This window comes from Condylostylus longicornis, unplaced genomic scaffold, assembly GCF_029603195.1.
Source record: "Condylostylus longicornis isolate FDR11 unplaced genomic scaffold, ASM2960319v2 ptg000030l, whole genome shotgun sequence".
Lineage (NCBI taxonomy): Eukaryota > Metazoa > Arthropoda > Insecta > Diptera > Dolichopodidae > Condylostylus > Condylostylus longicornis.
The window spans coordinates 3,159,051-3,173,386 of NW_026577999.1; the positions used below are offsets into that span (position 1 = coordinate 3,159,051).

General features: G+C 28.5%; 1 protein-coding gene across 1 annotated transcript; it reads left to right on the plus strand.

Moving 5' to 3' along the window:
- The first annotated feature begins 11,904 nt into the window (after nt 1-11,904).
- LOC129608102 (uncharacterized) lies at nt 11,905-12,582 on the plus strand. The gene has a single exon (XM_055519426.1). The coding sequence runs from the start codon at nt 11,905-11,907 to the stop codon at nt 12,580-12,582; it is 678 nt and encodes a 225-aa protein (XP_055375401.1).
- The last annotated feature ends 1,754 nt before the right edge of the window (nt 12,583-14,336 follow it).

A 14,336-nucleotide genomic window follows, 5' to 3' on the forward strand; every position in this document is an offset into this window, starting at 1 on the left:
TTTTTTTCGGCGAAGTAATCACCCATGAATTCACTTCTTTCCTCACTACCGGAACAAGCCTCCACACTCACCAAGAAGGCTAATCGAAGTCACCTCCATTTCCTCACATAACCTACAAACGCTCCCACCTCTCCTTATTCCCATCTGGTTTTTACCCTTTACTAGTATTTTGTTACAGCGCATCTAGTTATCGCTCAGAAGTTGCTTGGGTGATATTCGAGGACGTCCCATCAATTACTCAAATATCGCCTTTTCTGCCTAGTTTGGTTTGCATAGATTTGTTCGTCAATTTTTTCATTCTGTAGTATCATTATAATAATCATCTTCTTATAATAATATACCTATATAAAAATTTCTTTAAATAGTAATGTTCGTTAGAATCTACGAGAATGTTCGTTTAGAGTAATTTTAGAACTTTTCCTTAACTCATTCAAATTTTTCCCTTTTGAACTTATTTATGGTATGTAATCGATGCATGTACCAAAAAGGGTATGTTCGAAGGGTATACTAAATTTGCCTTACCGTTTGTAACGCTAAGAAATAACGGTGATAGATATAGACTCAAGTGTATGTTTTTGATCAGCGTCAAATTCTGAGTTGATTTAGCTTTGTCTGTCCGTCCGTCCGTCCGAACGATAACTCAAAAACTAATTGAGCTAAGTTCACCAAATTTTCACAAATGATTTATTGTAGTAAGTGCCAGAACCTATTTAAATTGGACATGATCGGGGTACCGGTTCGGGTAGCTGCCATACAACTTCAAAATTTATTTGGCTATATCTCAGAAACTATAAAAGTTATGGTATTGAAATTTCACACAAACGAATATATTAGTAGGGCCAATATGCCACATAAAAGTCGTTGAAATTACTTGGCTCCTTCTGGTACCTGCCATACAACTTCAAAAGTTATTTGATTATATTTCAGAAACTATAAAAGCTGTGATATTGAGATTTCACACAAGTGAATATATTAGTAGGGCCGATGTGCTTGATAAAATTCGCTAAAATTTCTTGGCTCTTTCTGGTAGCTGCCATACAACATCAATAGTAGTTTGGCACAACCAGTATTTTGAATAACACATAGTACTGAAATTTTGCATAAATTAATATGGTAATACGGCAACTTAAAGTCATAGTCTGCCCCATAGTTAGTTATGGCACATTAGTTATTCGCACATAGGATAACAAATTCGTACGGGTATCACAGAGTTGACAAGGTCAACTCTATTTTTTTTCTCGTTTTATATTGTTTTTCACTACTTTTAATAACACTGCAGTATTAACAGAAAAAATTCATTTTCCTGACATGTTTGGCGTAACAACTCTTATATTAGAATGTCAATTAAATATTTTTGAGTAACCATGCCATATAATCTTTTATACTAAAATATTTGACTAATCATTTAAACTTTCAATTAGGAGAATAATTGCGAAATTTTTAATAAAACTAGGATATTTTATATGACCACGGTTATGTGAAATGAAACACGAAAATTATTTTTTGAAAAAGAAGGACATAATCACTACAATTATAATACTATAAGCACTATGGATTAGATTTTGAAGTTTTATAATAGAAATATGGAATTAAATTTTTTTGGTCTTATTTTAGTTTTTTGGAACAAATTAATTCAAAAACAAGTAGCATTTTTTTTTTAGTTAATTCCCTGGAAGTATTTTAAAATCTGAGTTCAACAGAATTATTCACTTTTAATTATCTATTTAAAAATTTACAAATGCATTTTTAATAAAGCTTATATTGTAGTATAGGGTTCAAAATCTCCTTAATAAGTATTTTAGTAAAACAACCGCACTTCTATCTTAAATTGTACTAAACAAAGGGAATGAAACACCTTAGATATATAAGTAATCCGTGGCTATTATAGTGTAGGTTGAAATGAATTTTGAGATGAATGGAATTAAATCGCACAATATTCTTAGGTATGGGTATGAATTAACCTTGGTCTTAGCAATACATTCAATTTATTACAATATTTCTGAATAATTTTTAATAAAATCAAAAAATTATTATAGAAACAAGAGCAAACAACTGTGTTCCATGGAAAGTTTAAAAGAATCAAACAACTTTTATAGACAAAAAAAAATGTTGAAATGAAATTTTAATTTTCCTCACAATGTCCTGATATTCTTACATTATTAAAACACATTCTATTGAATTTTTTTTGTTGGTAATTTTAAAAGTTGAGATTTTTTGATTCACCAAATTAAAATGGAATATTTTCTAAAGCTGAAATACCATTATCATTTTGGTATTATAATAAATATAGTTCATAAAAATTATTGTAGACCTAGTTTCTATTTAAATATATTTTCTGAATATTCTCGTGTATATATAGCTATATTAAAACTAAATTCTAATTTTAATCCCAAGGCCATATTTTCGGATGATGCTGGACTATGTGTATTATAGTGTATAGGTACTTGAAGCGTAAAAATTACTTATTATAAGTTCTTATATTTTCATTATATTCTCATTTATTTTATTTCTTTTAATAATATGAAAGTTATCAAAACTCAGCAAAAATGTTCATTTTTTTGTTTTTTTTTGTTTTTTTTTTTGTGTTTCGCTTGTTTTTTTGTCAGGATCTTTCATATAATAGAGTTCAATTAATTTTCAACTTTTTCTTTTCTCTCATAATTATTGTTTTGCAAAAGTTTTTCGTAAATTTTTTTGTTCCAAATAAAAAGTTCAGTATTTTTTTTTTTAGTACTGTATGGCTATAAGGATTAAAGCGCAAAAACAACAATATTGAACAAAAAAAAAAAAAACAAACAAAAAAACAACTATGTAATAGCTTTAAGGGAAAATAAAACTAAAATTGAACAAAAAAAAAAAAGAAGTAAAAAAATAAAAATTAATATAAGTATTTAAAATAACAAAAAAAAAGCGAAAAACAAAAATTCGTCAGCGCAAATCCGGTTCCTGTACCTTAGAGCGCTATTTTAATGTTTCTATTTGTTCAGTTTTTTATTCGGATCCGAACTCATATATGAAAAATAATTCTAAAAAGGTGTTATAAAATTTATTTATTCGTTTATAAGATGGGCTCAATATTTTTGAGCTGTTGCTCATTGGCAATTCTTAACTGTATCTCACTTGCTTGAAAACGAAAATATAATTTAATATTAACCTCGTTCTGGATTGTTCTATTCATATTCCCCCGTTCTCATATTTCTCATAAAATTGGCAGTAGAACATATATATAGTCTTTAATAAGAGAAGAAAATATTATTATTAGAGTGCATGATTGGTTTATTTGGTTTATTTCTGAATAAATTAAGAATATGTTATTTACTGAGACGAATAATTTTAGAGTTGAGCAAAACCACTTAAATCTCTTTAAGAGTTATGTATGAAAGCGCAAAGTACTTTATCGCAATATATAAATAGCTTTTGTAAAATTTTTATTGTTATTAAAAATTCAGAGCAAATTTAATAGAAAATCATTCAAAAATATTTTAATTGATCATACAGTAAAACTGACTTTGAATTGAGCATTCCAAAATCAAGAGAACATTACTTAAACATTGCACAACGAGCCAAAAATTAACGATTATGAATAACTACTAGTATATGTATACTAGTAGCCTACTAGCAGATAGAAAATCAAAATATTTCTGAATTATTGGAAAATGATTTCTTTTTTCATACAATATGAAGGAAATTGTCTATAACAGAATATTTCCTTAAAATTCTGTTCCATTGAACAATAATATATGAGACCTCTTATCTTAAATATTTGCAGTTCTTATTGTACAAGACATTCAGTCGCTCCAATATTACAATATGAAAATCTGTTGTATATTATAAATTGAATTTCTATATAATAATAATTAACATGTTAAAGAGAAAAAGGACGGAGGAGTACAAGTGAGTATAGACAATATTTATAATATTTTTTTCACGATCGTTTAATCTTCATATTAATCGAGATTATGATATTTAGGAGGATTAATGAAAACTCTAGACCATTATTATATTTATATTATTCTTCTATTAATGATATAGGGAAAGATAAAGTTCTGGTATAATAGTAAAAATTTGAGAAAATCATTAATATTTTTGAGGGCATTCTGAATTGTGCCGGGGTCAACTATAAATCGCCTCATTTTTATTTAATTTTTTTTTTTTTTCATTTATAGTGTAGCAGTTTTTGAGTTCTTCGTTTTTGTTTTATATAATTTTTTTCTCTTCCTTTTTGTTTTTATTTTATTTTTTTCTTATTTTTCATCATTATTTCCATCCTTTTATATCCTATTTGGCTCTTTTTTTTTTAAGTTTTTCCTACTATTTTTTTTTTTGTTTTTCATTTTTTTTTATTCTTTTATTTTTGTTTTTTTTTTCTATATACTTTAATTTTTGTGTTCCTTGAATATGTTTCTGCTTCAGTGATTTTATCTTTATTAGAAATCGTTGTTGTTAAAGCATCATGGAGCAAAAAAAAATGCCATACAGCTTTGGTTTTTGTTTTTGTAAAGATAAAAACCAAAATGTTACATAATCGACATTATATATTGTACACACACACATTCACAAACATTTTTATATTAAATTATTGTTAACTCTGTACAGACTTTTATATTATTTTGTGTGTAAGTATGTAGGTACATACTTAATTTTTCGTAACGATATTCAGATCCTTATATTGATTTATTTTTATTTAAAAGAATATTTTTTTTTTATACATGGACTTCGTATATTGTAGGTACATATAAAAATATTATAAAAGAATTTATAGAAAGTGGATTCATTAAATCAACAAAGACCTATTTAAACAACACACAGTCGTCTCATTTATTTTTCTTGAGGCGCAAAGAAAAAAGAGAAACAAAACAAACTTGTGTATAGAAAGACAAAAAAAAAAAACAGGATTAAAATACAAGCACCTACATATAAACTGAATTTTTTTTTTCCTTTATTTTTAGTATGGTACTTTCCAATGATATGATCCTTTGTACTGGTACGGGACTGTTTGAAGTTATCGATAAAAAGGTACAAAAATATTAAAAATCAGTGACGTATTAAGTGAGCATTTTAATTAAAAAAATTTGAATTTGCACATCTGTTAAATTAGATATTTTACTATGATGACGTATATTGACATGATGTGTATGTCAGAAATTAGAATTATCAGTAAGAATATAATGGATTTCTATTGTAAAGAGATTCTATTTCAGGGGTTTTAACTTCTGAATATGAACATTTAATGCAATCAAAATCACTGCGTTTTTGGAATTAATTGATTGTGTGTATTAATTAGGCAGTTTAATTAGGCAGTAGTGTACAATTTCTGACATTTTGCACATGGAGTAGACTCTCTAAGTAAACGACACTCATAACCATCTTAATTTGAACATAACACAAAAAATAAAATATGTAAATGTGTCAAATGTAAATGTGTTCACTAGATAGAGACGTTCTTCTTTAGATTAAGACCTCGTTATAAATAAAGACTCAATTGTAATAAGGTTTTTATTAAATACTGACAAGATCCCTGTGTTGTGAAAAATCTATCATAATTTATATTGAAAATTTAGTTTTTTTCATTTCTTGAATAATATTTATGTGACATCTCTTAAGACATAACCTAATTTTTTTTTGTTCTTATTTTTCATTATTTATATTATGTGATATGTGAAAATTACCATTTTTGATAGTGATAGGGAAAATATGTTACAAGGTTAGTTTATCAGTGCCATTAATAATAATGTTGTTTAAGCATAATGTTCTATAACTAATTAACTTACATTTTGAAATTAGACTTAATTTAGTTATAAAACTGTAGGTACTTTATAATTTTATTGCACAATTATGTATACCGAAGATGGTCTAAAATCAACCATTTTTTCAATTCTAATATACTAATTTATTGAACTTTAATTATTACATAAAAAATAAGCAAGTATACTGCCCCACATGAAATAGTCCGGGAACATAATAATTAAAATAATATGAGTCTGTTCGAGTTTAATCGTAATTAAACACAAATATTGATATAAGATAATTATGGGTGATATCTCAATACCATTTATATTTAAAGTTCTTTATATACCAGTGCATGGGTTTCATTTCTCCCCCACCCCCCCGCCCCCCGCTGGCCACCTTTTCGATATTATTTTAATCAATATTCTTGGAAGAGTAGACATAAGATGAGGAAAACAATACACGATATTCATTTGCTTAAAATAATTTCTTTCAATTATCTTTAGTTCATTGGAAATTTATAACGGAATAATGATTATTTTATAACCCTAAAGAATACATGCAATAGAGATCTGTCTGAGAATCAATTTGGAAAGGGGGCATAGAAACCGCACCATCTATGTGTTCTCAGACAGCAGGGCTGCACTGCTGGCGCTCCGTTCAGCTCAGGTTACATCCAAGCTGGTCTGGAGCTGCCTTGCTGCACTTATGGAATTGGCATCGGAAAACAGAGTGATGCTCATTTGGGTGCCGGGCCATAGTGGCCATGCGGGCAACGAAGTTGCCGATGAGTTGGCGCGGAGGGGATCTGGGGCTGCCTTTGTGAAGCCGCTGCCTTTCTGTGGTCTGCCTTCTTCCGCCGTGGGGGCCAGGCTTGCCTGCCTACTCGCGGCGGAATGCAGTCGTCACTGGCGGGACACGAAAGGGTGCCGTCATGCGAAGGTGTTTGTTCCGGCGTGCTCCGGCGGATTCGCTGCGGAGTTGCTGGGGATGAGCAGGAGCCGGGTTCGCACTATTGCGAATTTCTTCACGGGGCACTGCACGGTGAAATACCACCTGCACAGGCTGGGGAAGTCGGGCTCCCCCCTGTGCAGATTTTGTGGGGGTGGCGATGAGACCGCCGTGCACATTCTCTGCGACTGTCCGGCACTGGCTGTTCGGCGCCGCAATTGTCTTGGACATGGGTCCCTAAGTGTTCGGGAACTATTGTCCAACTCCCTTAGGGATATCTCCGGCTTTGTGATTGGGACGGGGATATTATAGACGGGAGAGTGGGGTTGCTACAATAAGTCAAAAATTTCTGCGGTGGCTTGGGGGGATGCTCCTGTCCCCACTCAGTTCCCTTAGAATCTACATCTACCCTAAAGATTGGTTATTTTTGCGCTACTGATATATTAAGTTCACATACGTATGTATATCTATGTAAACATAATATACACATTGTAATTGTAAGTGTATAATAACATCGCTTGATATTTAATTTAATGAGTAGAAAACAATGTTACTTCCTTTGCTCTACTAAATTCTATTGAAAACAAAATTTCAACTATTTATTTATAAATAAAATACAAAATTCACGTACTGATGATTAGATGGAGATTGGTTACGGGCATATTAGAGTATATTGTTAAAATTTTAGCATGTTATTATTATAAAAATAAAAGAAAGAAAAATTTTTCAGAATTTTCTAAAAATTTTTCTGAACCCGCCAACAATGTGCGTTTAAAACTAAAATCGTAAGATTGTTTTTTAATAGTTTCTTGTATTCAGGTGAGGAGAATTGCAATTTCTAAAATTGGTAATTCTTAAAAATTTTTACATGACCATCTATATATGACAACAGAATAGTCGCCTCTTTGGACTGCTGTTATTGGTTGGCAAGGAGAATGATAGTGTACAAATCAGCTACCAAATTTTTACAAGAAGAAATTCGCTGTCTAACTTCTTCAGGTGGTATTTTGTTAAGCTGCATTCGATAGAGAAACTTGTAATAAGAGGAGGTGTACGTCAGCGATAACTTTGAAAACTTTAATAAGCATGAACAGTAAAGGCATGCCTACTCATCCTTCCAGTAAAAGACGGTGAAATTTTATTTAAAGAACCAGTTAAATTTTGATTTTTCTGCTGACGTAGACAGCATAAAAAAAATCAATGATTGCACAAACATCGTCTTTTATAATATAAAGAAAGCAAAGCCCATTAATTTGCTGCATAATCTACATTCAACAGATTCTTAGCAATTTGCATAGAATTTTTATGTGAATTCACAAAATTCCACCAACGAAAAGGTTAATTCCACTTACGAATTTGATTCCACTCTGAAAATTCACTAATGAATTTGATTCCGTTTGATAAGATTTTCCATTTTTCTAGTGGTAAGTCAGTGAGAACACTAGTATTAACCATAATATTTTTGTGTAGGAGCTATAGGGAGAATGCTTTTTTGGAAGCCTCTGATATTTTGAAAATTTGTTATGTATTTTAGCAGTATACGTGCATATGTATGTACAAATACTCACATAGATATTAAAATAACTAGATGGTTCATTAAGATGTTATCTTTATGTTGATTTAAGTTATTTATGTTATTTCCTATCTTTTACATTACAAACATTATTTCTTTGTTTTTCCTTTTGCAACACAAAAAAAAATGCTTTTTTTTTTGCTTTTGTTTGTTTTTTTTTTCGTTTTCGAATTTCAATATAAATCTAGTTATTGGATTTAACTTGGATTTTTTTTTGCCTTCTATTTGATAATATTTTTCTTTAGTTTCTTGTTTTTTTTTTGGAAATTTCTTATTATCATTAGGGTATAAACATGGGCAAACATAACATCATAATATTATGCTAGATATTACAGAACTTCATTAAGAATATCAAAGGCAATAATATTTTACATTTCAATACATACTAGTAAAAGTGTTATAAATAGACTAAAAAGGATTTTTGAAAGGAGGATTTTGAATTTTTAGTTTTAGTGTTTTATTTTTCCATTATTTACACAAAGAGTGTTAGAATGAAATTGAACAAGATTACACAGCGTTCTTGGTAGAATTCTGCTGCAATTTTAATAAATAAAATTGCAATTTATTTCAGCAAAGAAAAATTACAACTTGGTGGTGGTAATCAAGTTTCGGAAAATTCCTTTAAAAATAATGCACTTAAAATGCTTTCTGTTAAAAATTTTGCTTTAGTTTAGGAGCTTTAAATTTCAATAATTATTTGAACTTTTTCTCATTTCAGCTATTGATTGTTTTCAAATTATTGAACCGTGCAGACGACCGGCTACTGTCTACAAAACAGAATATTACAATTATGATTTCTTTTGTTTTATGTCTTATATCTTATTTATATTTTATATATATAATATATTTATATCTTCGATTTGTTTTTATTCATTAACATGTAAGTTTTTATATTCTTAGTTCGTTAATTTATACAGTTTTCATATACCGAATTGATTGGTTGATTATATTCGAATATTTATGTATTTGCTTAATAATATAGCGTTTCTATTATAACACAAATTATCGTATATCGTAAATATAGAATATCTTATATTAAACATGAATATTAGAAAAATACACAAAAGCTACGTATATGAGGGTAAAAATAATAAATATGTAAGAAATAAAATAAGAACGGAGTGAAATGAATCAAAAAATAGAAAAAGTTAAATTAAAGAATAACAGAAAAAAATAATTTTCAAATTAATTGAACAATACACAGAAGAATAGAATAATATACAAAAAAAAAAAAACATTAATATATCACGAATTAATTTGAGAACGATGAATCTTTGAATTAAGAAAACTCAATTTCAAGTGTTGAAAATTAAATACGAGAAAAAATGAATTTCGGTATAGATACATAGAAGAGAAGAATACACACGCAACCTGGAATATACACACTGCGGTCTGGTAGACTCCAACAGAATATAATTTATTAATTTCTCTTTTAAAGTTAGTGTAAACAATTCGAGAAGTATGTGTAAGTTCTCCTTTATGTTATTAGTTTACGGTAAGAAATTGGAGGGTAAGAGTATCTTTTCGCGAAAATATTTAAAAAAATAGCTTTAATGGCGTTTTGGATATTTTTGCTGATGGATATTTTCACAGTGGTCTGAGACACCCCAGTGTAAGTAAATTGGTTCATTAAATAAGTATGAGTGCAGCCGGTTAAAAGTTTATTGAATTATTTATAAATTTAATTAAGAAACTTATCTTAACCCAGTCGAAATATGGTCAATTTGGACAAAATCGAAATTGGAATTTTTTTTTTTGGAAATAAGCACTTTGTGGCTGTAGATACTGAATTAATTATAAATTGCTAAGTAGCTTAGGCACACTAGCTTAATGAAAAATTTGCATTATCTCGACTTTGAAGTGTTACCAATTAAAGACGAGAGAGTGATACCGCCATATTTTGTAATAGAAAAATAATGTTTCTGTTTCTAAAAGCATTAGAATTTATTTGTGAATGAGATTTCAGACTCTTACTATGAACCCTAAGAACAGCATTCTGTAGTATGAAATAATTAAATATCAAATTAAAAGGTCCCAAATTACCCAAAAGGTTTTTATTTAAATTTCTAATCCATTTTATGAATCATTTTTTTCTTCCTTTTCAAAATTTCAATATACCATTAATTTATTGTCAAAATTCGATTCATTTTAAATATTTTATATTTCAATTATTGTGACATTAATACTTTTCTAATATAACATTTAATTGGGGTGTCAAAATAAATCAAAGAAAAATTCTGTTTTGAATATTAAAATCGATTGAGAAAATCAAAAATAATTCAAGACAAAACAATTTCCATTATTTATTTGAAGTTTTTGAAATAATACTATTTTAAAATTATTTCCTCTGAGACCAATGATATTTTAAAATTTTAAAAAGTTGTGGAATATTTATAGATATTTTGAGGACTTTTATATAAATGGCTAAATAGTATTTTATACTTTCGTTTCTTTCTTTGGGTTTCTGTCTCATATAATAATTATTGATATAGAAATTTATTTAGTTTTGTTTCATAATATCTTCCATATTATTCAAATTCAGTTTAAAAAACATAATATTTTGAAGGAAAATATTTGGAGTTGAACTATTGAAAATTATTAAGGAAGTTCAACCTGAATATGAGAGAAAACCTTTATAAGTAACAACAATTATATAGAGAATTACTTTTGTCCAGCTGCAACTGAGTATCTTTTTATAATTTAATTGAATTTTAATTAATTTTAACTTCTAGACTATGAAATTATGAGGTAGAAGTAAAGTACGTTCCATATTATTAGTCGATAATTTCTAGGGCTGTTTATTTATGTTTTTGTAATCTCAAGCTAAAATCCGATATAATTTAAAATTTTTCATTTATATTTTGACATTTATTTGATATATCTATGCTATTATTCCAACCAGAAGACTAAAAAAATCGTATATCATTCAATAGATTCTATAATTTTGCAATCTTTATTTTAAAATTACATTTTATAGAAAATTACTTCTATATTATAACATTCTAAATAAAATGATTTTATCCTTGAAAAAATATACACATACATACATAACTTAATAGAAATAAAAAAAAAATTCAAAACTAACCAAAAAAATAAATATTAAAATTATAATATATGAAAAATATAGAAAAATAACAGGTCAGGCTCATAACTTTACATATAGAATGAAATGAAGTCGGGCTCGCATAGCACAAATCACAATGTTTTACAACAAAACTAATTCGTGTAAGAGAAAATTGACGTTAGAGTGTATGCAAAATAACTTATGAAAAAAAAAATTCAACACACCAATAATGCACTCGTACACATTTCCAAACCAAAAATTTCACTCAAAAAAAAGTTGTTCACATTAAAATTTTTTTAGCTCTGAGAAATTTGCGGCTCAAAGGGAATTTGTGTTTACTAATTTCGTGTCATAAAGACTGTCGTCATCAAAATTACGTAAAAAATTTTCTGGTTAGAGAGTATTTCAATACGAGGGATGTCCCAGAATTAAGTAGCCTAACTAAGAAAACACAAAAACTTTGAAAAAGAAATAAGCCTGGCAGAAAGCCCTATCATTTTTAGGATTAACTGTCACACTTTTACTTTATTTTTTTTTTCTTTTCAGATTACCGACTATTAATAGTAAAGCTTTTAAGTAAATTTTTAATATGGATAAAATTGGTCATCGTTATGTCATTCAATATTTTTATTTGAAAGGTCTTAGTCCATCCGGTAGCAAAAGTGCACTAGATTCTACACTAGGGGAGTCTGCTCCCTCATATGCAATGATTAAAAATTGGGTAGCGCAGTTTAAACGTGGCCGTACGAGCTGTGAAGATGAACATCGCACTGGTCAACAAAATGAGGTCACCACGCCAGAAACGTTTAAAAAAATCCACAAAATTATACTAGACGACCGTCGATTGAAAGTGCGTGAGTTAGCTGATATAGTAGGCTTATCAAAAAGTGCTATACATCGGATATTGACCGAAAATTTGGACATGAAAAAGCTTTCCGCAAGATGGGTGCCGCGTTTACTCACAATCGACCACAAACAACATCGTGCGGATGTTTCAATGAACTGTTTGGCCATGTTTACTAAAAAAATAAAGACTAAATTTTTGCGTCGATTTATAACAATGGATGAAAAATGGGTTCATCATTACACTCTTGAAACAAAACAGCAGTCGAAACAATGGACCAGTAGGGGAGAACCGGCTTCGAAGAAGGCAAAAACAACTTTATCAGCTGGAAAAGTTATGGCGTCCGTTTTTTTGGATGCGCGTGGCAAAACTCGTAAATCGAGTAAAACAGTTGATATTGAGAAGAAATTCGTCTTACAATAGTTCATTTTGAAGAGGTTTGACTATAATAATGATAAAATTGTAGTTGTAATATAGTTGTATTATCATCATAATATAACAATGATATTATATTACTAGAAAAAATAAAAGTACCTAGACCTACACAAATATCATAATGTATTTCTAGGAAGAGTATAGAGTAGAAAAGAGAAAAAGAGAGAAAAGAAAAACTTTTTTTTTTCTATTCCAAGAGAAAAATAATTCCTTCAAAATTAAAATATGAGATCATTACTCAAGTTGGTAAATCCCAAAGGGCATTTTTATTTGAATTTAATAGTTTTTGCTTGTTTATTGAAAAGATGATAAGCTTTTTATGTTTTTTCTATATTTATTTTTTTTTCTAGAAAAAAAAAATGCTTCTCTTTTCTATATCATTTTGTTCTGTATATAAATTTTTTTTTCTAATTTTACTCTCTCTATCATTGATTTAGCTAGATACAGTTACCTACTATATCAAGTAACATTTACTCGTCTCTCTCCTCTTTGTGTAATATATAGCTATAGTCACAAAAGACTATCGAGTGAATGCCTTTAAGACGTTTCATATACATATAGTTGAACCAAATCAAAGTTTACAAGTCATTGAATTAGTTACAGAATTTGATCTATCGGTTCCCATTGAAAATAGAAGGAGAAAAAAAATAACTTGTAATATTAGAAAAATAAATTGATCTCTATAATAAAATATAACATTATAATATAATATTGTATAACACATTTATGTTAAAGTATAATATAATTGCACATTTTATTCTATATACAATATTTTATAACAATTTATGTGTACATAGTATTATAATATAATAGAAAAGATTGATACAAAGTGAATGTACTGAATTAAAATGCAAATTGCATGTTATCTTAAGGATATGAAGCAAAAAAAAAAATTATTTTTTTTTTGTAGTAAAATGCAAAGGACAATCAAAATAAGAATAAAAGTTTTTCTTTTTATTTTAAATTAAATGGAATTGCTTAGATAATTTATTGTTACAAGGATATACTTTTGTACATACCTTCTTATAAAAATGTTCCCTTTATATACATATATTATGAGGTCTGGGTAGGTTTGTATACGTATATCGTATATTATTTAAAATAATATTTTAGAAAATGCATTAAAGTTAAAGGAGCGGCTGGGTATTGCGTATAAATGAAGAAAATTTAATATAAAAATTAAATTTTAATTTTTTAGTTTCTTGTTTTTCTCATCAAGTATGTATATTAATTTTTCCCTGTTGAGTTACGGGATTTTTTGAAAACTTTGAAATATATAAAAACCTATAATATTGAAAACTAAATATGACGTAATTATTGTAAAATGAAACATTTAGGATTCGCTGATAACTTCTTACCCTGGGTAAAATCACACTTCTCTGGTAGAACGTACAGAGTCCACTTTCGATCAGCAAGTTCTTCACCTTTTTCGGCTAATTCTATGGTGTCTCCCAGGTTAGCCACTTAGGTAGATAACCATATAATAAGGCAAATAAAACTCAATGTTGGATTTCATTAAACTCTGGTCAAAGGAGTTTAATAATCCTTAAGTCTTGAAATATCTCTACTCTTGCCTTGTCCATCCTCATCTTGAATATGGTTCACAAGTATTGTCACCTTATTACAATATACATATTAACAGGATTGAGTCTATTCAAAAAAATTTTTTGAGGTTCGCACTACGCTTTCTTCCTTGAGAAGACCTCATCATTCTTTCACCTTATGAACACAAACTCAAATTA